Here is a 25,741-nt window from a genome sequence, read left to right as displayed (position 1 = left end):
AAATATGATTTGGAAAGTAGGTCTGACTTCCTCCTGGACACTTTGGGCTCCTGATGTCTTTGAGTCAAGTGACTAAGACAGGACTCACAGTACTGGGAAGAGCTGTTGAGCTAGACTATGGGGAGAAAATGGATCGCTTTTCCATAAGGGCAATAAGATAGAGTATGTCTGGAGTGCAAGAGATCCTCACAAGGGCGATAAGACAGAGTATGTCTGGAGTGCAAGAGATCCTCACAAGGGCGATAAGACAGAGTATGTCTGGAGTGCAAGAGACCCTTTGGGGTGTACTCTCTTAGTGTCACCGTGCCCTGTGACTAAGGTCAATGGGAAATGACAACATCCCAGTCTAAACAGGATACATGGCTCAGACAGATCCTTCAAGAATGGAGGAGTGAGAACCAAGACCTGCTGAGGTCCTTCTGAGAGTGGAGGAAATGCAGAATGGGTAGTAGAGGAAGATAAGCTATAAATACCAGGGGAGGCCATGTGACCAGTTACAGAAACAATGACTGCAACTGCCGTTGGGTGTCTCTGTCTTACTGTGTTAAAAATAAGTTTGTTTGAAACCCGAATGCTACAGTACTGATCTGCCAGATGGGATGTGCCCACCGGTACAAGAGTGGCATGAAGGCTGGGGGCAACCAACTGCTCTCTGACTGAATATGAGATCTGCTACCCAGGAGGTCTGCTACCTCATGCCTGCTATCAACCTGGTCAAGAGATCCTCACAAGGATCTGGTCAGAAGCCCATGGCTGGGGGCGGGGCCTAAGTTCTCGAGGGGAGCCTACTACAGTTGACTTGCTAAATGGTCATGTTGTCGCATTACCTTCTAAATATTGATTGTTCTATCCATAGATTTGTGCTGCTGTCGTCAGCCTTGACCAGAGAAGCTTCTTTTGGCAGTGGCCGTGTGTCGTGGAATATTAACTCAAGATGTATTACATGTGTTTACGCTGTGGAACATTTGTTTAATGGTGCAAAGACGTGTCCCATTTGTTTGATGAAATAAAATTAACCCGGGGTCAGGAGGCTGAGTCAGCAACCAGCTGACAGGAAGTGGAGAGGGATGGAAGTCTAGAGGCAAGGGGTACATGGGATAATTAGCTAAGAAGAGCTGGTTAGAAATATGCCAGGCCAAGGCCGGGCATTCATGAGAGAGAATAAGGCTCCGTGTGTGATTATTCGGGAGCTGGGTGGCGGGCCCCCTTAAAAGAGCCAAAAGAGTAAAGAATAAAAACCAGCAGCAGTGGCAGGGGTGGATATAGAGATGCATAACTGACTGGTCAAAGAGCTGGGGAACAGTAACTGTGGGTCCTTTGTCCGAAACAGGACAGAACAATCTCCCCCAACCCCAAGGCGCACACATATGTCAGGGCCAGGGCATGGGGAGGAGTGTTGTGATATAACGCGGCCATTATACTCAGGAGCTTGTGGTAGCTGCAATTACCTGCCCAACAGTCCAGCCTAGATGGGGGAGGGGCCCATGAGGAGCCATCCGTGCAGAAGAGCTCTTGGCAGCTGACCGCTGCGAGGCGAGAAAAAGTCATTTTTCTTTTCTTTAAAAATTACTTTTGATTAATTAATTCATTTATTTGTGTGTTCGTTTGTTTATTTATTTTGTTTTTTCGAGACAGGGTTTCTCTGTGTAGTTTTGGTGCCTGTCCTGGATCTCACTCTGTAGACCAGGCTGGCCTCGAACTCACAGAGATCCATCTGGCTCTACCTGCCGAGTGCTGGGACTAAAGGCATGCACCACCACCACCCAGCTTAAAAAATACTTTAGGTTTATTCTTATTTTATGTGTCTAGATGTCTTGCCCACGGGTCTGTGCACCATGTGTATGCACTGTCCACAGAGACCAGCAGAGGGTGCCAGATCCCATGAAACTGGAGTGACAGACGGTTGTTAGTGGCCATGCGGGTGCTGGGAATCCAACCTGGGTTCTTTGCAAGAGCAGTCAGTGTTCTTAACCCCTGAGCCATCTCTCCAGATCCCAGAAAGTCATTTTCTTTGGGAGTGCTGGCAGGTTACCTTGGCTCCAGCAGCAGATCCCATACCTGTGCATACACAGGCCCCACAGATCGGATTCAGTGGGTTGTAAGGGAGAAAAAAAAAGACATGAAGTTAGAGACAATGTCCAGAGGGAGTTGAATGTGATAAAATTACATTGTATACATGTATGAAATGCTCAAAGCATAAATAAAATACTATATAAAAAGAACGCTTATTCACTCAGCAGATATTTGCTTTTCTTCATTTATATAGTGTAATACTGAGATGATATTCACATGTACGTGCTGTAAATATATATCATCATACCTAAGTTATAGGACACTAAAAGGCTAAGCATTCCTCAAGGGACTTCGGCACTTATTCGGGGGTGGGGACAGTATGTTTGTAGTCGTATGTAAGACAGTTATATCATTTCAGGTGGAATTATGACTTTGTTATTGTTTTCATTTAGAAAGTAAGAACGGCATCAGGAAATGTGATTGTCTAGTTGACAAGGGAGCCAATCTAATAAATCCCCTTTTCGTATCTACTGTTGCTGGGCCGAAGAAATGGCTCATCAGGTAGGGTGCACGCAGCCAACCTAATAGTCCCGAGTTCTATCCTCAGGACCTCCGTAGTTAGGAGAGAACTGCGGGGAGTTATCTCCAATCTCCATACGTGTTTCATGGTACACATAAGTACACATGCATGCATACATACATACATACATACATGCATGCATGCATACATACATGCATGCATACATACATACATGCATGCATGCATACATACATACATACATGCATACATACATGCATGCATACATGCATACATGCATACATGCATGCATACATACATACATACATACATACATGCATGCATACTTGAAGAAAAAAATAAATAGTACATATTTAAAAACCAATACCTAGACAACCCCAACAAACACACTGTTTACTTCGGTTTTGCCTTTTAATCACTTATCACGTAGCCCAGCAAACCAGGGTCCTACACACGGCCTGGAAGGGTCTCAGGTGAGCCTCCATTTACTTTCCCCCATAATTGTCTCAGCGGGGCAACTGAGGCAGTGTGCTCAAACCGTCACCTGATAGGGCAGCCCCAGGCCAGGGCACAGCAATTTCCTCTGCAGCTCCCCAAGCACCCCGCATGTGCCCCCAGGACACAGTGGTAGCCACGGCAGTGCGGGAGTGACTCCGTGGGTGACGAGCCGGGAGAGATCTGCCTGTTGCTCCCACCTCTGAACCTAAGTGGCACAAAGTCAAAGGCACTTATTTGGGGGGTACAGCTTCCTGGAACTACCACGTCCTCAGGATGTGGCTGGTGAGACAATACCAGCACATTCAACCCGGGAGAAAGGTGGCTGAGGGTTTGAGGGTGGCCTGTTACCTGGTCTAGACTCTGGGAGCAAGCAGAGGTGCAGAGTCCTTTAGATGAGGTCCTCCAGACACCAAAGCCTGGAGAAAGTGTGAGCAGAGCCTCCCAGCTGGGCCACTGGCCCGGGAAAGGACATCGTGACACTAGGTATGATTTCCAGAAATTTATTGGAAACACAATACAAACTGACATGTAGATAGCCTCTCCTACAGACAGACAGGCCACACTGGCATGGCGTGGGAGAGGGCTTTCCCGAGCACTGAGGCCTGCTCTGGTTAGTGCTCATGGCAAGGGGGAACCAGAGACTCGGAGGAGAGGAACAGGCAGGCGGGGCACACAGAAACCAGGACGTGGCTTTCCAGGAGGAAGCACAGGCAGGGCGTTTTAGTGGGCAGATTCCTCCAAAGGAAAGCAGGGACAATTGTAAAGAAAGGCTTTCTCTTGCTCTGTTGTCCCCAACAGAACGAAAACAATCTATAAAACCCAAGCAGGCCACTCCTGCACCTCCTTCCCCAAGGTCTTAGCACTGCCGAGGACCGGCCAAGCTCTGAAGACACACAGCGGTGCACCTGCCACAGGGCTGCTCCTCATCAGCCCTCCCCAGCTCTCCCCTGCTGCATGCTGGGGGCTGAGCCTGCAAGCTCCCAGGGTAGTTGGCTTCTTGCTGGAGCCAGCTAGTGGGGGGGGGGGGGGGAGACCAAAAAAACCCACAGGGCGGGAGGGAGAGGCCAAGTTCTTTCTCCCCTCTGACTCCTCATGGCTTTGGCTCCTTCCCAGCGGCCCTGACCTATGGTAACACGGCCTCTTCACTGTGTACAGCTGACCTGTGCTTCTTCCCCTGAGCCCTGCTCTTCCTGCTTCTGTATGAATCCTAAGAACAAGTTTTGCTTTCCTGATTGGGCCCTGAGTGACAGACACTGGGCCACAGGCAAGGCAGTACTGTGGGAGCTTCCAGCAACTTCCTTGGGTCCCACTCTTCTGCACACCCTTAGTTTATTAGAGTGGTGGCAATATCCGGGGACAGAAGGGACGCCTTCTTGTGTCCTCCCAGGGGGTCTAGCACTACTGTGTGCCTGTGAAGATAGCCTGTTCGCCCACTCATCTGTCACTGAGCAACAGGGACATGCCATTGACATACACAATGGCAGCATTGTGGGCACCCAGAAAGGCTGTGCCCGGAAACCCTCTCAGCACCACGTGCTCAGAAAGACAAAGGCAAAGGACCGGGTCCCTGTCTTATTGACCCTGGAGCATTCCTTCAGCATTCTGGGTCTTCCCAGTTATCAGGTGGAACAAAAAAAAATGCTTAGTTACGTCGGGAGACAGGGCTACAAAAGCCAGCTCTCACAAACAAGGAGAGACAGAACATTCTGGGTCCAAGGGGCTCAAAATGAGCTGTGCTTTTCCCAAAGCTGACCGTGACCTAGGCTAGGGCAGGCCTCCTGTGCCTCTCTACCAGCCCTGTGGAGGACCTTCTCCAGATCTCCCGGACCTGGTAGAGAGAATGAAGCCTCAGCAGTCAGGGTGACTGACGGTTAGCAGGGTGAGCTGTCGGTCACTCATTGACAACAGGGTAGAAGAGGAAAGCGAACAGGGAGGCAAGAATTCCTCCCCATGTCTGTAGGCCACACGAACCCAGGGTGGGGCCAGAGACGCCATCCTCTTATCTCCTTTTCCTCCGGAGAAGAAATACCCCAATGGTCGGCTGCTCCATCTCTTGGGTCTTTGCTGATGGGAACACTATAGGGAAGTGACCCCACCCACACCTGTTTCATGGAGCACCGCTGACCAAGCCCCAAGGTCCCAAGCCATGGCCCAGCCATGGTGGGAACTTGTCACAGCTGTGTAGAGGCCTATAACGAAAAGCAATTCCTCCCTAGAGAGTCCTGGGAGAGGACAAGGCAGCTGGAACTCTGACCACTGTCCTCGGCCACACACCCCTTCTCTCTGCTGCATGGAACACCGACTTCCAGACATCAAATCATTTTTGTGACAACTTATTCTTCTTGGTGGGTGGGTGGGGGCGTCAGTTCCAGCTGTGGCCACCCTGTCTTGCAACCATCTGCTTGGGAGTCCCTCCTCCCAGCCGCCCAGCTGCTTTAAAACACAGGCCCCAAGGTGGCTGCAAGGTCAGATTCTATTTGTCTTGTCAGTACTGGGACTCTGTGCTCCACAGCCTGTCCCTGCTAATGGAGAGGTGGCCACGTCCTCTGCTCAGGGAGTTACTTTGGTGACTGTAACTGAGTGTGGAGGCTGGCAGAGGAGCCATCTAGGATGCCACTGAGGGCTTGGATCCAGGGCAATAAAACAGGCAGGTCTCCAGGGGCCCCGGCACACATGCTCACTAAAAAGCTGGAGGAGTGAGGGATCACAAAGCCACCTACATCGATTCATATCTACAAATAGGATTTCCATCCTTTACCCCACCCCTCAGGCCCAACAGAGTCTACTTAAAATAAAATGGGGGGGGGGGAGATTTGTGACCCACTAAAGGATCCCTCCAGCCCGGCTACAGATCTTTGTCAGCTGGTTTAGCTATAAGGGAAGAGGGCAGGAAGCCAACAGCTTGTCACAGTGATGGCGCACGCTTGGCACAATTAACACCCGCTTTCTGTGGGGCGCCCCAGGACCGAACGGAAACCAGTTCAACCCAGCGTCTCTCCAGCGACAGAGCAGATGCGGAGAGCCGCTTGCAGGCTGGCCAAGGTCAAGAACCGTCTGCTCCCCAGACCCTCGGGCCCCACAGAGGGTGGGAGTAAACCCTGCGTGGGATGCAGAAAGAGTCATTTCCTCCGTGAGGAGAGAAAGGCAGCCTATTGAAAAAAGCCGAGAGACACAATAGCAAAGGCAGGGCCATGTTAGGAACCGCAGGAAGAGCGGCACATCCTGAAGGAGAAGCCGCTCAGAAAGATGCCATGTCCCTCCTGTGCATCACTTCACAGCAGGAAACAGTAGGGTGGGCACATGCAGGGCAGTGGGGCTCCGGGCTCGCAGCAGCCTCCATGGCTGAGCTCCAGCTCCTGGGAGTTGGGAACTGGGAAGTAAGGAGGCTGGCTAGTGGCTCCCTGCTCGCCTCAGTTCTCAGACACGTCCATTCTGGGACAGCAAGGTCTCTGGGAAGGAAGCTAGGTGTCTCTGGTTCACACACGGAGTCGCGGATACGGACGGCGCGCTCCTACAGTTTCTCCCCGGCCCCTCTAGGACGCCAAGGGGTGTACTCGGAGCTCTCCCACTGAAGGAGCCACCTTCTTTCCAGGCATGGCTGTGACCACCAGCGGGGACAGTAGCAGGTCTTGAAGTACAGGATGGAAGAGGGATAGCTCAGTCTGACACACAGCAGGTAAGTTCTGGAAAAGGGAAGAAACAAGATCAAGGCTAAATGATTTCTGACGGCGAACGCAAACCAAGCGTGCAGGGCAGGCGCCTCCCACCAACATGGCGACTGATGGGGGAGGAAAAGGAGGCTCGCACTATAGTTTAGAGATAGACCCAAGGGATAATGACACTCAAGCATCAAAGCCAAGATTTGGGTGCAGGCGCAGCGGCTGCCGGCGAGGCTCCTGCACCCCAGGCCAGTGGTTCTGTGTTCATCCACAGACCTTAGGGAACTTCTTGCTGACTTGGAGAAAATGAGTGCACTCAGCTGGGGGGAGCAGCCCACCCTGTCTTTCAGCTGTTGTAATCATGGTGATGCCAACCCTCCCCGGCTATGGATACACTCTGTGGGAGTGAGTCTCAACCCCCAGTGTCACGGGGTCAGAACTGTCCCCACTCTGTCACCGCTGTGCATCTGGACTTTTGACAGAAATAACTGAACAGTCGACGTAGCTTGTCAACATGATCACTGCTGTCAGGGTGTGGGGGATGCTGAGGTGGGATGAAAATGCTCGGACATTCTCTCCCATCATCCACTGCAGCCCAGACAGAACCAACATGTTCGCTTTTACAGGTTCGATCCATCCTGAGGGACAGAGGATGGGGCTAAGCTGGAGTGACACCTCCTGAGACTTTCGGGGACAGGGAAGGAACAGATGTACAGCCTGGTATCCAACAGGGGCGCATCAAATGTGTTAAAGGCTCAAATTCAGTTCAGGAATCAATGAACAGCGACTCTTCTGGTCCTCTTGTGTATTATGTAAACCGCTTTAACCATTAGAACCTCAGGAATATCAGAAAGACTGAGCACTTGCTTACGGTCACACAGTGAGTACATTACAGAGTCAAGATCTGAACTCAGATCAAGTTTTCCCCACTCCACTGAGCCCCTCATTCTCCACCCAGCCCAGTGAGAGTATATATACTTCAGTGTCCGAGTTATGAGTGTGTCAGTGTCTCTCAGAAGTCTGCTCCCCCACCTCTGGTGGGGAAGGCGTGGACTCTGTTATTCACTTGTCCCAGCAGAAATACAACATCTGCTTGAATGCAGTATACAGAGGCCACGTTTCTGACCTATCATCGTAAAGTTTTGCTAAACTCACCTGCTTGGGATTCAGAGCAACCCTCTCTGGTAGCTGGTCGCTCGCTCGGGATCTGGAGTCCAGGCTCAGACCTGCTTTCCTCACACTGGCTTGAGACATGCTACCCCTCTACATGCCAGCAGAGTCCCAGTGCTCACATCTGCCCCCACGAGGCTGCCATTTCATTCATTCCTTCCCCAGCCCCACACATTTCCGGGAAGCGAGAACAGTGGGCATCACCAGGACTCACGCACACAATGCGGCAGCGGGTAGCAGATGGCCCCAAGGAAAGGTCTAACTCCCAGGTCTCCTTTCAGGACCCGAGACAGCCTCAGTCATTCATCTCTTTGCTCATGCGCAAACGTGTTCATCTAGACTGGCCGCCTTTGCCATGGCTAACTCTGAGTCATAAGCACTTACTTTGTTTTCTGCAAAACGCTCCCTATTGGTTTGACTACTCAGAAGTACTTGAAGCCCGTGGACTCGGAGACTCTGCCCTCTGGCCAACCGATGCCACAAAAGCAAGCTCTTTTACAGTCTCTAGTTGCAGGCTTGTGAGTCCATGTCCTCCCCTTCCGAAAATCAGAGAATTCACCATCCGAATCTTGGAGGCTGGAAAGCAGATGGTGAGTGAGACTATGCATTTAAGAAAGCTAGACTTGGGCCAGTGAAAGGGCTCAGTAGGTAAAAAAAAAGGCACTCTGTGTGCAAGTCTGATGGCCTGAGTTTGATCCCTAGAACCCAGACGGTTTCGGGAGTTGTCATTTATATGTGTGGCCTCACATGTATGCATGCATGAGAGTGCATGGTGCATGCGCGCATACACACTCTCTCTCTCTCTCTCTCTCTCTCTCTCTCTCTCTCTCTCTCTCCTCTCTCTTCTCCCCACCCCCCATGCTCCAAAGCTAGACTTGGCTGGCAGTGAAGCCGAGGGCCCAGTTTGTCCAAAGAATCCTCAAAGGGCTCAGAAAGTGATACTGGGAATTGGAGGCGAAGACTGAAGAACAGATGAGGTGAGAGTGGTTGGCTCAGCGAGCCCAGAGCTCTCCGGAGCTCAAGTCCATGGGCGACTGACTACTTCCCACCATGGCCGGGTAAGTCAGAGGAAGGTAACAGGTGTCATGCACCATTGAGAGAGCAGGTGAGTGTGTGCTCTGAGCGGTGACTCTCCAGCATGCAGGCAGCTAAACGCGGGCCCTCTGGGGAGGCCGCAGGAGGAAGCTTCTTTGGGGACTCTGAGGAGTGCATGTGTCAAGATGCTACATCAAGACGCTGGCCTTTGGGGCTAACCGTTGGCTGCCACACAAACTCAACAGCCCAGCATGTTGCGGTTGTTTCCTGCAATATTGCAATAGCCAGGGCCTTACCTGTGCCAGGCAAGCACTCTACCAGCCCTCGGGGTCACCAGGACAAAAATCTCTAACACACATGCTAGAGTTGAGACGTAAAAACCCAAACATTATCGATGACCTCTGAGAAGCAACAAAAGAGTTTGCATAAAGCATAAACAGCGAGATTTTTTTTTTTTTTATTTTAAACTAGGAAAACCAAGGTAGAGAGGCATGGAAGGGTGGCTGGTGTTCTATTTCCTTCAATGATAGGTTAATTTATATTGGACCAACTCTCTGGCCAATCAGATCTAGGCAAACTTAAACAAACAACAACCTAAAAGCCACCCGGAGGTAGCGGAGAGGCTGTAGCCCCAGGACAGGGCGGGACCGGCTGAGGGCTACCTCTCAACTCTGCCTTTCCTGCCAGCGATGAAACACAGAAAGCCCACTCCGGCAGAGAGCTGTGGCTTCACCGGGATGAGTCATCAGAGGTGAGAGTTCAAGGCTGTCTACACAGCTGTAAATCGGAGGAGGAGACCTTGAAAAGGAAGGGGACTCAGGGAGCACTCAGATGTTCTTACACACACCCCAAATCACAGGCTCCTTCCTGGCGCGTAAGTACAGGGCTAAGTGATTTGAGCGGGCGGGACGTGAGCAGCCCCCAGAAGACAGAATTTGGAGTTTAACTTCTGCCAGCTTACAGGGGCTGGGTCAACGGCATGGTTTTTCTACTGAAAACCCGGGGAGGCTGAGCAAATCTGACGATCTCTAATCTCGGAACCAGTGGTTTCCAAACTTCCTAATCCCGAGACCTTTTAATACAGTCCCCCAACCATAACATTATTTTAACTCTAGTTTTGCTACTGTTATGAATGGTGATGTTAAATATCTGCGTTTTCCAATGATCTTGGGTAACTCCTGTGAAAGGGTTGTTCGAGAAGGTTGAGAACCACTGTTTTAAACTAAGCCTCCACAGAATCACAGTGATCAGGGCTGGAGAGATGGCTCCGTAGTCAAAGGGCTTATCATGAACGCACGGGGACCAGATTTGGATCTCGAGAACCCACATAAAGTGCCAGGTGGCCATCGTGGCCTGCCTGTAATCCAAGCCTTGCAAGGGGGAGATGGGGATCCCCCCGAGAAAGCTGGTTAGCAAGACTAGTCCCATTGGGCCCGACTGAGCACCCCGGCCTCGGTGAGGTGGAAGAGCTGATCCTGGTTCCCAACATCAGCCTTGGCCTCCATATCACACTCACTGGCAAGCCCACACACGTGCAAGCACGCACAGACACACGCACCTCCTCTCCCTGAGACGCCAAAATGGAAAAAGGGAAAAGTAAGAGTCAAGGTGATTCCAGTTTGTCTACCTGCTAGAGCAAGACATGGCAGAGGAAACAGAAGCCGGAGGCGCCGCAGCTTGTCATTCACAGTGACTGCCATTCTGAGTATCAGAGGGGAGAAGCAGGAAAATGGAACCGACAGTCAAAAGAAAAATGTCAGCAGAAGATAAACGTGAGAGTTAGCTGTTAGAAGGAGCAGTCAGGGAATCAAACTGTCTGCCATAGATATGTTAAATAAGCTAGAGAAGAGGCTGTGATGGGCCACAACGTGGTATGCTTCTTCTTTTCTTTTTTTAAAGAGATAGGGTCTCACTCTATAACTCAAACTGGCCTTGAATTTGACATGTGCCTAGACGTGCCCTGAACTCATGATCCTCTTGTCTCAGACTCCAAGTCCTGGGATTACAGGCCTGTGCCACCACGGCTGCCCCTCGGCTGTATTTTAGAAATATAAAAGGAGGGACCCACGCCCTGGATTCCAGCACTCCAGAGGCAAAGGCAGTTGGATCTCTGTGAATTCAGGCCAGCCTCGTCTACATAGAAAGTCCAGGCCAGCCAGGGCTACACAGTGAAACCCTGTCTAAAAAAATAAAGAAATAAAGACATTAATATAAAAATACTATATGGCCAAGCAAGGTGCACACACCTTTAATGCCAGCACTCAGGAGGCAGAGGCAGGAGGTCCTCTGTGAGCTCCAGGCCAGCCAGGGCTACAGAGAGCCTGTCTTAAATTTTAATTTAATTAACTAATTAAAATGGCAATAGAATATCACTTTGTGGGATTTTTCAGATCTGTAAAGGAATGATGTACACTGGCTTTGGAGATGCCATTTGATTCATTTCATTTCAAATTTAATAAAACAAGAAAAAGCTCATTAGAAAGCACAGGCCTGTGATCACAGCACTCAGAAAAGTGCGCAGGAGGATTGCGTCTGAGGCCAACTTGGGTCGCATGGTGAGACCATCTCAAAGGAAAAAGAAAGAGAAAAAGAAAAAGAGTGCTTGGTTAGCATGCGGAAGGACATGGGTTCGACCCTGAGAATTGAAAAGAACAAACTAAAAATAGACTGCTAGCAAGAGGCTGTTTAGCTAGCATGCACGAGGTCCTGGGTTCGATTTCCAAGAATGCAAAAACAAAACAAACACCTAAAGACAATTTTCATTGCATTTTATTATTTTTAAATATTTTTATAAAATTTTCATTACATTTTATTAATATGTGTGTGTGTGTGTGTGTGTGTGTGTGTGTGTGTGTGTGTGTGTGTGTAGACATGTGCGTACCACAGTGCACGTGGAGGTCAGAGGGCACTTGCAGGAGTCGGTTCTCTCCTTTCACCATGAGGGTCCCCGGGGTCAAACTCAGGTCACAGGCTTGGTGGCAGTGCCTTTACCTGCTTAGCCATCGTTCCGGCCCTAAAAACAATTTTTTAAAAAAGAGATGAAAAAAGAAAGAAAAGTGATGTGGCCATACTGATATTAGAAGAAGCAGACTACTAGACAAGAAGCATTAACAGTGATAAAGGAGGTCTCCTCATAGTGATAAAATGTTAAAAAAAAGACATAAAAATAATATATGCATATACACATACATGCCCCAACAGAATTTAAAAAAATACACGAAACAAACACCGACACACTAATGGGAAAACAGACAAATCGGATTAGAAAGTTAAGCTGAGACAGTTCTCCAGACACTAGAGGAGGCCCAGGCATGCACATGTCAGAGATAATCTTTTTGATTGTGTTAACTGAGGTGAGATCTGCCCACTGTGGGTGGCACCATTCCCTAGGTGAGATCTGCCCACCGTGGGTGGCACCCACCACTCCCTAGGTGAGATCTGCCCACCGTGGGTGGCACCCACCATTCCCTAGGTGAGATCTGCCCACCGTGGGTGGCACCCACCACTCCCTAGGTGAGATCTGCCCACTGTGGGTGGCACCCACCATTCCCTAGGTGAGATCTGCCCATTGTGGGTGGCACCATTCCCTAGGTGAGATCTGCCCACTGTGGGTGGCACCATTCCCTAGGTGAAATCTGCCCACTGTGGGTGGCACCCACCATTCCCTAGGTGAGATCTGCCCACCGTGGGTGGCACTGTTCCCTGGTCGGGATCCTAGATTGGAGAAAGGAGACTGAGCAGGTGCATGCATTCACTCTGTCTTCTTCCTGACTCTAGATCTGACGTGACCAGCTGCTTCAAGCTCTTGCTGCTTCCTCCTCCTCACCACGGGGACTGTACCCTGGAACTGTGAGCCAAATAAACCTTTTCTCCCTTAAGGTTTTTTTGCTTTTTTCTTTTTGGTCAGGTACTTTACTGAAGCAACAGAAACAGAGACTAAGGCAGAGGGCACTCCCCATTTCCTTGCTGGAGCCTGGGAGATCTCTGAGCCTGGGAGATCTCTGAGCCCGGGAGCCTTTGCACATTGGTTTCCGGGATAGGTCTTTACTTACCAAGGCATCTAAATTCCATACTGAGAGGTTGAAGAATAGCTCACAAATACTGCTCTGTGACAGACCCTGGTTGAGTTCCCAGCACCCACACAGAGGCTCACCCATCAGTAACTCCAGTCCCAAGGGAATTTGTCACCTTCTTCTGGCCTCCCTGGGAAACAGGTACACATGTGGTGTCCATACGCACACGCAAGTAAAACAGTCATAAACGTAAAAAATAAAAATAAACAAGCTGGGCACAGTGGTGCAAACCTTTAATCCCAGCACTTGGAAGGCAGGCATGAGTGGATCTCTGAGTTTGAAGCCAGCCTGGTCTATATATCAAATTCCAGGATGACCAAGGCTACATAAAGAGACCCTGTCTTAAAACAATAACAACAACAAAAACAACAAAAACCAAAACAAACAAAATCTTTTAAAAACCAAAACTGATCCAGTACTGCTACCCAGCGGGCTCCTCAGACATTTGTGCCTGGTCACTGATGGCGAGACTAACCCAGGTAAACCAAATCCCTTTTCTTTCTGTCTTCTTTGCTTCTTTTCCAAACATCTACGCGACTCTCACACTAGAGACTTCGCTCTCTAGCCAGAGGTTTCCTTCAGGAAGGTCACCTCTATGGGTTACTGAGATGGGGACAGCCAGGGACAGGTTGGTTTTAAAGGCTTTGGTAATGGCCTGTGCAGGTAAACAACACTGAACTGAAGAAGCCAGCTGAAGATTCCAGGAACCACTGTGGACATCTGTCACTCTCCCAGGACCCCCACACCGAGAACTCCAAATTAGTCTCGTGGGAATACGTGAGTATTTTCTCCAGAGACAGACAAGTGTTCTCTGGGAGAAAATGTGCTATCAGCACAAACAAGTACAGGGAATGGCCGATCTGGAATCCTTCCAGAGAGCCTAAAATACCAGGCTGCTGATTAACCATGCCTTATGTGCCCGGTCTATCTTCCTATGCAATCCTTACCCCTGTGGCTTCATAGGCTGAAGAAACCTCCACAGTCCTCAGACAACGACCCAGTAGTCTTCAAGCCCTCTCAATACACGAGGGACTCTGCCACACTGCTTCACCTTTAATAAACCCTGGGGCTATGCGGCCCTTTGTATTCTTTGTGTATATGGACTGCTGGAGCTGGGACCTGGGGCCATGCGCACCGTAGGCAGATACGGTACCACCGGTCCACCTCCCCCAAACTCCTAGTAGCCCAGTCTGTCCTCTCTATTACCTCTATCTCCCCAGGGCTGGAACTACAGATGTGTGGCACCACAATCAAACTGTGCAGTGGTAGGAATCAACTCCAGGGTCTGTAGGCGCTGCACCAACTGAGCTAAATCCCCAGCCCCACATAATGTCTTTTAAATACAGAATTTAGAATATATATTTAACCCACTTATGACACTCTACCTGAGACTAGAAGACCAGAGGTGAATCTAAAGAAACTTGACTTTCTTCCATAAGCAATGCTTTAGCACATTCAAAAGGGAAACTGTGGTCTTTGGAAATGACATAAAATTGCTGACAGAAGGCAGCCGGGGCCCAAGCATGCCTGGGCGTGCCATCCGCTGTCTTTGGCAGTCTATTTTTATTGGCATTTGTGAAGGCAGCAGATGCAGGCATCGCAATCCAAAGCTGGTCCAGTGGCTCTCACCACCCCTTTCCCAGAGCCGGGATGCCAACAGTTGGACTTGTTGAATCATCGACTCCACAAACAAGTCATCGAAAGGACACTCTTCCCATCCCAGATCATAATATTGTACTTGGAGAGCCATCCCAAGTAGATACCCTCTCCCTGGGAGAGTCAGAAAAATGACATCACTCAATTCGGAAGATAAAGAACAGTCTACAGCATAGCAGTGTGCCTCAGGGCAAATGAGCCAGCAGAGAGAGGATTAAAAAGGGGGCTGTTATACAATCCATCACTTTTTCCAACCAGCTGCTCTGGCCCCATCCCACATCTCTCTGGGACCTATGGTTTGGCTTCCACAAAACACTGAGTCTTATTCAGTAACTCCTAAGACAGTAGCCGTGCCATCCTAGACCAAGGTTAAGGGCATCTCCAGCTGTGCCCCAATGGTCAATATCAGTTCACAGCAGGAGTTTTCCTCCAGGTCCCCATGTGATAATGATGACGTCATAGCACGGGATCAAAGCGGTGTGACGAAGGGTCAGTGGACCAACTGAGGCCCAAGACCTGACACACTGGGAGGTGACAGTGTTTTCTGAGGAGGTCAGGGGAGGCTGAGAGGCTCATGCAGCCCATCTGCTCTCGTCTTTCTGGGATTTTTATTTTTTAGATTTAGTCTTCACTGTGAAAAACACTCTGTTGTCTGGAGATCTCGGCGTTCCAAGCCTCTGCTGTAGGTTTCTAATTATACAAGCCTACGAGCAAGCAAGCCCTCTCTGGAAACTTAATTCCCATCTTTGCTGCTCCTTGGAATTAATTAATCAAAGGCAATTTCTCTGTAAAGATGCCACACCCCCTCGTGTGCAAATACACACAGGAACATAACAACTGTCTGCCTCTGCTTCTTCAGTCGCTGGGGCTGTGAGTAAAAAGCACTGTGAGTGGCCCCGGAGCCACGTTAGGAGAATCACGCGTTTGGGTAAGAAATAAAGAAAGCTGGGCGTGTAGCTCAGTGGTAGAGCACCTGTGTAGTATGTACAGTGCCCCAAGTTCAGTCCCTAGCAGTGGGGAAAAAACACGTGTGTGTGTGTGTGTGTGTGTGTGTGTGTGTGTGTGTGTAACTAGGGCATGAGGTTACCTGCCCAAGATGGGAGCGTGTTCCAGGAAAGACTCCCCCATTCATGCTCTTGCAAGCTTTGCTAATTAAACTCACAAATATAAAAGACAAAAAAGCAGGAGGGGGCATGCTGGGAGGAGGGGATGAGTGGGAAGGGGAGGGGTGGTGGTGAAAATAACCTAAATTCATTAAACGCATGGATGAAATAGTCTATGAATAAAAAAAAAGAGATATAGGGATAAGGAACAAGCTGACATTTAATTTATGTATGATATATAATTCACAAGACTACAAAACCAGTCGGCAGCTTTCTTTTTTCAAATTAAACTTTAATAGTAATTTTCCAAGTCTTTCCCCTCCTTCTCTTCTTCTTGTGATAGGATCTCATGTAGCCCAGGCTGTAATCAAACGTGCTATGAGGCAGAGGAAGGCCTTGAACTCCTGACCCCCTGCCTTCACCTCCTTACCCACTGGAAAGCTAATTCTCTCTCTCTCTCTCTCTCTCTCTCTCTCTGTGTGTGTGTGTGTGTGTGTGTGTGTGTGTGTGTGTGTGTGTGTGTGTGTGTGTAAGTACACACATGTAGATCAGAAGTCTACCTTGAGTATCGCTCCTTAGGTGCCATCTACCTTTTTTTTTTTTTTGAGACAGTGACCTGGAGCTCACCAAGTAGGCCAGGGAGCCCAAGGAATTGGCCTCCCTTGAGCTGGGATTATGAGCAGGTATCTTTAAGAAAAGTTACTTATTTACTTTTTTTATGCTTTATCTACATGTACGTCTGTGTACCACAAGTGTGCTTGGCATCCTCGGAGGCCAGAAGAGGTCATTAGATCCCCTGGGACTGGAGTTGTGGATGGTTGCTAGCCTCCATAAAGGTTCTGATAATCAAACCTCTCCCTCTGAATGAGTGGCCTGTGCTCTTAACTGCTGAGCCATCCAGTCTGCCTGTCCTCCTCCCCATCCACCCATTTTTGACTTTCACCCTGTTTCTCTGTGTCGTCCTGGCTGTCCTGGAAATCACTGTAGACCAGGCTGGCCTTGACCTCAGAGATCAGCCTGTGTCTGCCTCCTGAGTGCTGGGATGAAGGGCGTGCACTAGCATACCCAGCTCTCTCCAGCCCTTTGGTACAACGTGTGTGCTGGAGATAAAACACAGGCCTTTATACATGCGTGCAGGGCCAGCACTTCTACCCAGTGAGCTACAGCCCCAGCCCTGGAGACGGGATCTGAACACCTACTGGACGGACACCTGCTATGAGGCAGAGGCTGCAGGGGAGTGTCTGGTTAAATTTAAATGCATTTCACCTCTTTTCTTTTCCCCCCTCCTTCTGAACAGGAATGCTACAGGGGACAAGATGTGGATGGAGAGGCTTGGGAGAGTCAGGGAATGGAGAGAACAGGTTTTTGTTAAACACTTACTTCATAGTTAGAGCAAAAGACAAACCGAACCCAAAGATAACCGAATACCTACTGTGTTTGCCTGTGTATCTGCAAACCGACCTCATCTCTCATACCCAGGAAGCATCAACATTTCCAATGAACACGCCTCACTCAATACACCCTAGGGTCCTTATTCATCTGGAGGACAACACAAGTGGGAAGTTCAAATCCCACTACAGCTACTTGCTAGCGATGTAACTTTGGGCAAGCCACTTACCCTGTCTGAGCTGCTCATTTCTTTTCTACTACAAAAATGCAAGTTTAACAATACATCATAATCCGAGGGGCGGTGGTGACGCACACCTTTAATCCCAGCACTTGGGAGGCAGAGGCAGGCGGGTCTCTGTGAGTTCGAGCCCAGCCTGGTCTCCAAAGCAAGTTCCAGGACAGCCAAGGCTACCCAGTGAAACTCTGTCTCAAAAAACTAAACCAAACCACACAAACCAAACAACAAAAACAAAACCCCACTTACATAAAGTGTTGGGGTGGTGGAACGATACAATGTATAAAAAACTTCATCATGAGAATAGTTCTGTAAGGCAAACGTGATCACCACTTTACAGATTCAAAGAGCAGAAAGCAGGTGCAGAGAAGCCAAGTGAGTCACCCAAGGCCTCACGGGGGCCATCGGAGAAGCCTGAGATTAATTCCAGCTCCTGCAAACTCTTGGCTGCCTGTCTCCACTGCCCACGGCACAGATGTGCCTATCTGCCCTCCTGCCCTCTCTTGGGCTCCCAGAGAGACACAGAGAACTTCCCTTAAAGGGCCCACCCCCGAGTCACTGGGCACTGCCCCGGGGGGCAGGTTCGCAGTCTGCCAGCAACGCAAATGACATCAAAGTGCCTCTATGTGTGTCAGAAAGTGGGGGTGACCACACAGGGCCCAGCACCAGACCACGCTGACAAGGCGTCCCCAGGTGTAGGACTCTCAAATGGACTGTGCTATTCCTGCTCCCTGTACTGAGACTTCGGATATGTGAGTCCATCTTTCCTGGTGGGCTTAGTTCCAGAGGGTGGGTACAGGCTGTGTGTGGTCCAGTGCCTTGGGGCTGGCTTGTTCTCCGCCCCTAGTCTATAGCAGGGCCAGGTAAAAGACAGTGGCTTCCATAAAGCAGTAAGAAATGTCTTGTTCTGGAGGGGTGGGGTGGTCGGAGGATGTAGCTCAGCGGCAGGCTGCTTCCGCAGCATGCACCAAGCCCTGGGTTGGGTCCCCAGTGCTGCCCCATACACTAGGCATGCTGGCACATGTCCACACTTCTGCACTCAGGAGGTAGAGGCAGGATGACCACACGTTCCAGGTGATCCTTTGCTACACCTGGGGTTTGAAGGAAGCCTGGGATATGTGCAATCTTGTCTCAAGAGAAAGAAAAATCATTTTTAAAAAAGCCCGGAAAAAAAAATGCTTTCTTTCTGCAAATATGGAGAGTTCCCAGCATGAGGAACTGGAAATGCACCCTTGCTTGCTGTCTGCCACTGAGGTGACCAGCGCTGCCATCTTTCGCTGCCAGGATGTTCTGGCTTCACCACAAGTCTGGAAATACAGAACCGAGGGACTTGGACTCTGAACCCCATGGAATTGTAAGCTAAACAACTTTTTCCTGCCTAACAGAAAAGCAAAAAAAAAAAAAAACAAAACCCGAAAGGCAAGGATGGGAGAGGAGTGAGAGAGGAGACGGGAAGCTGGGTGGTGGAAACGTTCAGTAGAAGCAGGTTGTTTCCAGACAAATTAATTCCATCTATCAACACCCTCTGCAGTGTGCTCATCTGTCGGCTATGGTAATTAAGTCGCTGTGCTAATTGATTTCATTATTGTATCACACAGGGCAAAGCTTTCCCATGAGTCTGGAACTACTCTGGTAACTAGCAGTACTAACTACGCCATGAAAACGCGCTACAGTGACCACACACTTTCCAGCACTGGGTTAGTCGGGACCCGTATCGGGAGAGAAGAAACAGGGCCGTTGTTCCGAGGGAAGGGCCCACTGGGAATTTGTGTCTGTAACAGTCTGGCCTCTCGGCTCCACTCTCTACCATCTCACGGCTTCCTGACACTCCAGACCAGGTTTCTAAAAGAAATTTCTTTTCCAACCAGCTCCCTCTTCTCCCAGAAGGGGGTGCTAGAGAGCCACGAGGCTCCTTCCTGTTCAAAGCAGCCACACCCAGGCAGCTTTAGGAGCAGTTCCAGACCCATCACACCACCTGAGAGAGGCCACCCCACGGAGGTTCCTGCATGCTCCCCAAGCACGGCTGCTGGGGCCTCTGGAGCTGCTGCTGCTTCTTCCTCCTCTTCCTCCTCCTTTTTAAGACAGGGTTTCTCTGTGTAGCCCTGGCTGTCCTGGATCTCGCTCTGTAGACCAGGCTGGCCTTGAACTCAGAGAGATCTGCCTGCCTCTGCCTCTGGAGTGCTGGGATTAAAGGGGTGGGCCACCACCAACCTGCATCATCTTAAACTTCTTTTTTTTTTTTTTTTTTTTTTTTTTGGTTTTTCGAGACAGGGTTTCTCTGTGTAGCTTTGCGCCTTTCCTGGGACTCACTTGGTAGCCCAGGCTGGCCTCGAACTCACAGAGATCCGCCTGGCTCTGCCTCCCGAGTGCTGGGATTAAAGGCGTGCGCCACCACCGCCCGGCTCATCTTAAGCTTCTAAAGTGGGATAATTCCACTTTCTTGTGCCCTCTCAAGAATGTACACACCTGTTTCCTGTATCCCACCACGTCAGTTGATCTGTTCTGCCTGCCAACTGCTGTTCTCTTGACTTCTTATATTAAATTGTCTGTTAAAATAGCTTATAGAGTTTCGGTATTTCTAAATAGTACTCATACTTCTTAAAAAAACCCAAACATTTTAAGGGCTGGAGAGATGGCTCAGCCATTAAAGAAAGGTTGGGCTCACAACCAAAAATATAAAAAAAGCATTTTTAATTTTATTTTTAATTATGTGTGTGAGGGGCCATGTGCACACGGCTGCAGTGACGGTGGAAAGCAGAAGAGGAAGCTGGAGTCAGGGGCTAGTGTGAGCCGCCTGGCATGGGCACTGGGTCTTCGGCAAGAAGAGTGTGCGCTAGCCACTGAGCCGCCTCTCCAGCCCCTTCTGCTATAAGATAGAGTCTGGCTATGTAATCCCGGCAGGTCTAAAACGTAAGACTCTTCCCACTTCTTCCTCCTGAGTGCTAGGGTTCTGGGTGTGCTACCACCCCACCACACACTCTGCTTGCTGTAGCAGTTACTAGAACTCATGAAAGCCGCTGTACCTGACTTGGAGTCCATCCATGTAGTCACAGCTGGTAATTTGGGAAATTACAATCCTCTCCCCTAGGTCCATTTTCCTTAACACTTTCCTTTGTGTGATTTATATTGCACACCAAAGTGCCCAGGACTGGGCTGGGCACATAGCTACAATGGTGTACAAAACAAGATCCCTGGCCATCCCCGCCCCCAAGATCTTCTGGTTGCGTTAACTGAATGAGGAGATAGAGGTTAAGTTCGCACACTGGAAGGCATGCTCTCACCAGCTTCCTTTCCAAGCTGTGACAGACAGCAGACCGGGGAAGTTTCGATAACTGAGCGTCTCTGGAGAATGGAGGCAGGTGTCTCTCCCAGCAAGCTGCTGGCCCCATCGGTATAGCACAGGAACTTATCGTGTGCTGTGCCCATGGGCCCCCTTTAGAGTGCAGAGGCAGGGGCCTTGCGACAGCACTCATCCAGAGAGAGATGGGGCAACCCGTTCTAGATGGTGACCCATGACAACCAAGCTGCAGGACAGGGCTGGACTTGGCTCCAGAATGGCCACAGGGAGGAGTGAAGGAAGATTTCCTAAAGTGGTTCTTCCTGACGTCAGCTACTGTAAAGACAGGTGAAGGGCTGGGGATGCAGCCTGGATGGAGTGCTTGCCTGCTGCTGGGATCTGAATGGGAAATGTCCCCAAGGTCACGGGAACACTCGGTTCCCACACAGTGGCCCTACTGGGGAGGCTGTGGAAGCTCTAGCAGGTGGAGGAAGTAGGTCAGCGGGGGTGGGTGGGCCTTGAGGTTTTACACCTGGCCCCGTTTTCTGTTCACTGTTTCCTGACTGCTGACGCAATGTGACCAGTGGCCGCCCACTCCCGCCACCATGCCTTCCTTATCATGATAGACTGCATCCCCTGGAGCTGTGAACCAAAACACGGCCTCCCTTCCTTAAGTTCCTTCTTCGCGGGTGGGTGTGGTAGGGGCATATGTTCATGTGGGTATGTGCACATGTGTGGGTGGGTGTGGGAGGTGCATATGTTCATGTGGGTATGTGCACATGTGTGGGTGGGTGTGGGAGGTGCATATATTCATGTGGGTAAGTGCACATGTGTGGGTGGGTGTGGGAGGTGCATATGTTCATGTGGGTAAGTGCACGTGTGTGCAGACGTGTGTGGAAGTCTTCCCTATTGCTCTCCGCCTTGTTTTATTTTGAGGCAGGGTCTCTCACTGAACATAAAGTTCACTGATTAAGCTAAACTGACTGGTCACTGAGCCTTAGGGATCCACCTGTCTACACAGCCACCCACCCGCTCAGCACCCTGTACTAGAGCTACAGACACAAGACACAATGCCTGGCTTCTAGGGGGTGCTGGGATAGCTCAGGGTCTCACACTTGTGTGGTGGGCACTGTTCTAACTGAGCCATCTCACCAGTCCCTTAAGTTGCTTCTTGTTGGGTCTTTCTGTTATAGCAGCGTGGAAGGTAACTAATACATATAATTAGCAGATATGGAGCCCTGGGTTCGATCCCCCCACATAAAATGGGCATTATGGCACACACCTGTAACCCCAGCTTGGGAGGAAGAGGCAGAGGAGCAGAAGTTAGTTTGTCTTCAACTACGTAATTAGTCTGAGCCCCGCCCATCTCAAATAGGAGGAGGAAGAGGAGAAACCACAACCCACTTTATGTTTCTGCAGCAGGACTGTATACCCGCCAAAAGCAAAGGGTATGATTAGATGCAAAAGAAAGAGTCAATAATCTATTTAAGCCTGAACCCAAAGTCCCTCAGCTATGGGCAAGAAAGAGCTGGAATGAAATGCAGTTTCTACATTTTGCCATACTCTTTCCTTGGTTTTCTCATCAGGCACGTGGGGACAAGGAGCCAATGTTCTCACTGCTGTGACAGCACATGTGTAAACCTGCTACGTGGCCAAACTCTCGAGAGCCATGTTTATAACACCCTAATACCTTACAAACGCAAACTGAACTCCTCATCTTCAGTATTCTACTCAGTGCGGCATGATTATGGCCATCGGACGTCACAGTAAAGGAGAGTCAGCCATGGGAAATTATTATTAGAAGGCCTATTCTGTATCCTTGCTCTAGGGCCTTGTTACAAGTAATTTACCGTCACTGAAGAATGTGGAGTCCATAAGGCATGGAAAGCCTGGAGAGAGATTTACTCATAAATAAATGCCAGCACTTAAACAATAATGACAGCTTCAAACTCCAGGACGACTGAGGCGAACAATATATACCGCTGGGGTGATTTATTACCGTGCTGTTTAGGGTCCAAATGGTGAGATAACTCAATTCCACCTGAAGATCATTATATGGCCGAGCCTAAGAGAAGTGCTTTGGATAGGAGGCGATATTTCTCAGGTTTTCCATTTCAAACAAATTATTTCTGTATTTAGGATATCATCCAGGCAATTCCTTTCATGATTTGTAGCACTCTTGGGCAATTAAAAAAATTGATAAGGTGAGGGAACTCGGGGACAGATGCCAAATCCAACACGATCACAGAATACTGAAGGAGCCCGGGAGCGTGCTGAGGCTGGACACATGGCAAAATAATCCTTCCTGGGCCAGGAAACTTAATTGAGCAGTGAGCCTGCAGAGCAGCAAGAAGATTCCTCAGCAGAAGCAACAGCTAAATACAGACTCGCCTCCAAACCGTGCTCCTGACAGATGTGTGCAAAAGGCATCTCCCAGGGAAGTGGAGGTCACGCCCAGCCACGTCTCACTGGCCCACGGCAGCCTTTCCCCTCACCAGCTCACACATTCACACCAGTCATGGTGTGGAATCGATTTTCCACCCCCAGGGGGCAGGGAACAGGAGCTCATGTAGCCCAGGCTAGCCTCAAACTCATTTGGTAAGCAGAACTTGCCTTTAGCACATGGTCCTCCTGCCTCCACTTCTGGAGTGCTGGGGTTACAGGCACAAGCCACCACATTAGCTGAGGACACCCACAAGCAGGCAAGGACAGAGTGGTCCTGGCCGGTCACAGCAAGATCCCCAGGTTTACTTACCATCCAGGCCATTGTGGTGACTGTAGTTTCTTTTCCCCAGAATGCTCAAGGATGTGTGATTCGGAGTGGTGAGCATCCTCTTGGTAGTTGGAGTTTGCAGGCTCGGCGGAGATCGAATTACATTAGGTTTCTTGGCAGGATGGATCTCTGATGGGAGAAAAAAAGGTTTATCGGCTCAGAACATGGTATTGGAAATCTGTGTGGACTCTAACACCAGCTAATAGGCACACATCTTCTTTCTTAATGAGCTGAGAGTCGGTTCCTTGTGAGCCAGCCACGCACCTGCATAATGAGGTAGCTTCAAGTGTTGTTACCATGGCTCTGCTTATCAAGGAAACTGGCTCCTCCCCGGCTGGCTGGAGCTCCGAGCCAAGCCACTTCAGAAGGTCACTTGCAACCACGTGATTTGCTAAGGGGATAAAGTACTTGGTTCTTCAGCACGTTAGAAATCTAACGATCATCTGCAGGGGCAGCCTCAGGAAGCCCCGTCTCTGCGCTCCGTCCACCGGGAGCAAGCGGCAGCACATCTGGTGTGTGAGCACTCTGAAAAATCAAATTCCTCCTCCGGCTGTAAGCCAGCAGGTCTGGGACCAGCATCGAATACTCTTAGGCCAGAATATTTCCATAACGGATGAAATTTGAAACGGAAGGTCAAACAAACACCATAGTCAAAACGGAGATGGCACACTTTGCCCAAGGCAAAGTGTCTGTGCGCATGGTGTGTGGTTAGGGGTCTTTACTGCAAGCCACATAACCCAGTACCACTAGTTCTTTACAGAGACATGCAGAAACTGCAACATCACAGGAAGTGGATTTGAAGACCTCCGGCTATTCTTAGTATGAATACCTTTGCTCCAGAGCCTCACCCATTTGCCGATCCTCAGAGCTGTCCCCTAGTTCATCAACTACGCTCAAACCAGCCCGTCTTCTCGCCTGTCCAACATGAGGGCCAAAACAGGCAGATTTGTGGGAATTTAGGAAAAGCCACTCAGACTGTTAGAACAACTATATGACTTGGTCTGATCAAAACCTTATGATCATTAAAATTTAGGTATGGCTTGGCAGTACCATCTAAAACTAAGGCTGTCTTCCAACATGGTATGTACGGATGGTTCACCAGCCTTACTTTACCCTAAGGCAGACAATGACTTTCCTTAACCATGGATGCAAGGAAGCCTCCGTCTCTCTAGTTCTTTAAACCTTGTGAGGTGTGAGAATTTTGTTTCTATTTTTTTTTCATCCATTCAAAACCTACAAAACTGTCAAGGCTAAGATAAACTACCACTGTCGCCAAGGCGGCCGACCTGGCACTCTATTGAGATCAGCACTCCCAGGGCGGTGGTACAGCATTGCCTGTCATGCATGAGGTCTGGGCTCAATTCCCGGACTCCCTCACCACACACACACACACACACACACACACACACACACACACACACACACACAAGTCCTCCCTCCAAGTGCCCAGTGCACATTAGAACCTGTCATTTATCACATCTGATGCTTTGTTTGATTGCTTTTACTGTGTGATTTCCCCCACTTGACTCAAAGTCTTGAAAGCAAGGTCTTATGTACGTGGTGTCCTCCAGATCATATTCTACTGGAGTCCGGCACACACCGAGATGGGGCAAGGCTCAGCTGTGAGGAGAAAAAAGTGGGGACTTATCTGGTGGGGACAGGGTAAGTTTGCCCACAGGACAAAGCACAGAAGGGGGTCTACTCAGCAATGCTAAACTCTTTGCCGGGTGGGAAGGGGCTTCCAGGCGTTGGTCCTGGAAGAGAGTACAACAGCAGCCTTCAAGATATTCTCATTACCCAGGACATGCCAATAACCACGTGATGCGTGGGAGGATATGAAAACAAGTCTTGCTTTTCTTCTTTAACTTTTTTGGAGACAGGATCTCATGGAACCGAGGCTGACCTTGAACTCCCGATCCTCCCAAGTGCTGGGACTAGACATGTACTCCATGGTTGTTTTATTTTATTTTGCAGGCCAGGCTGGCTTGGCACTCACTATGTAGACTAAGACTTCCAGCTCTTTAGCCTCTGAGATCTAAAACAAGAACTCAGGTAGCAGAGTAACATCAAAGACGGAGCCCTGGGCTTCTCAGTCCGATGGCATATCAAGTTCGAGGCTACCCTTTGATTTTCTGAAGATTAGATGCTAAAGTCTGAAGACTTCAAACACATAAGTCTTCCTGACAGCAAAAGAAGGTTCAATGCAACTCAGAGTAGTTCCCCTTTATTGAGAAAATGAAAAAGAAATACTGGAATCCCCAAACATGTGCTCTCCTTACCTCAGGAAGGGAACTCATTATTTTCTACTCCGTTTATCTTAAA

General features: G+C 49.5%; 1 protein-coding gene across 7 annotated transcripts in view; it reads right to left on the bottom strand.

Moving 5' to 3' along the window:
* Nucleotides 1–3,533: 3,533 nt before the first annotated feature.
* The window catches only part of Mta3 (metastasis associated 1 family member 3), a 126,826-nt gene continuing 104,618 nt past the window's right edge, over nucleotides 3,534–25,741 (bottom strand). For 5 of the 7 annotated variants that reach the window (XM_052746422.1, XM_052746425.1, XM_052746418.1 and 2 more), the window contains exons 16-18: nucleotides 23,402–23,548; nucleotides 8,263–8,454; nucleotides 3,534–6,732 (exon numbers count right to left, since the gene is read on the bottom strand). In XM_052746422.1, the coding sequence (XP_052602382.1) occupies nucleotides 8,297–8,454; nucleotides 23,402–23,548 (305 nt within the window). In that variant the 3' untranslated portion in view covers nucleotides 3,534–6,732; nucleotides 8,263–8,296. Of the gene's footprint in view, nucleotides 6,733–8,262; nucleotides 8,455–11,664; nucleotides 11,927–23,401; nucleotides 23,549–25,741 lie in introns of those variants that run through there. The other 2 variants (XM_052746423.1, XM_052746424.1) reach the window with 2 other exon arrangements.

The sequence above is a fragment of the Peromyscus californicus genome, unplaced genomic scaffold (genome assembly GCF_007827085.1).
Source record: "Peromyscus californicus insignis strain IS unplaced genomic scaffold, ASM782708v3 Scaffold_1__1_contigs__length_55948999, whole genome shotgun sequence".
NCBI lineage: Eukaryota > Metazoa > Chordata > Mammalia > Rodentia > Cricetidae > Peromyscus > Peromyscus californicus.
This window is presented reverse-complemented; position numbering and strand designations above follow the sequence as displayed.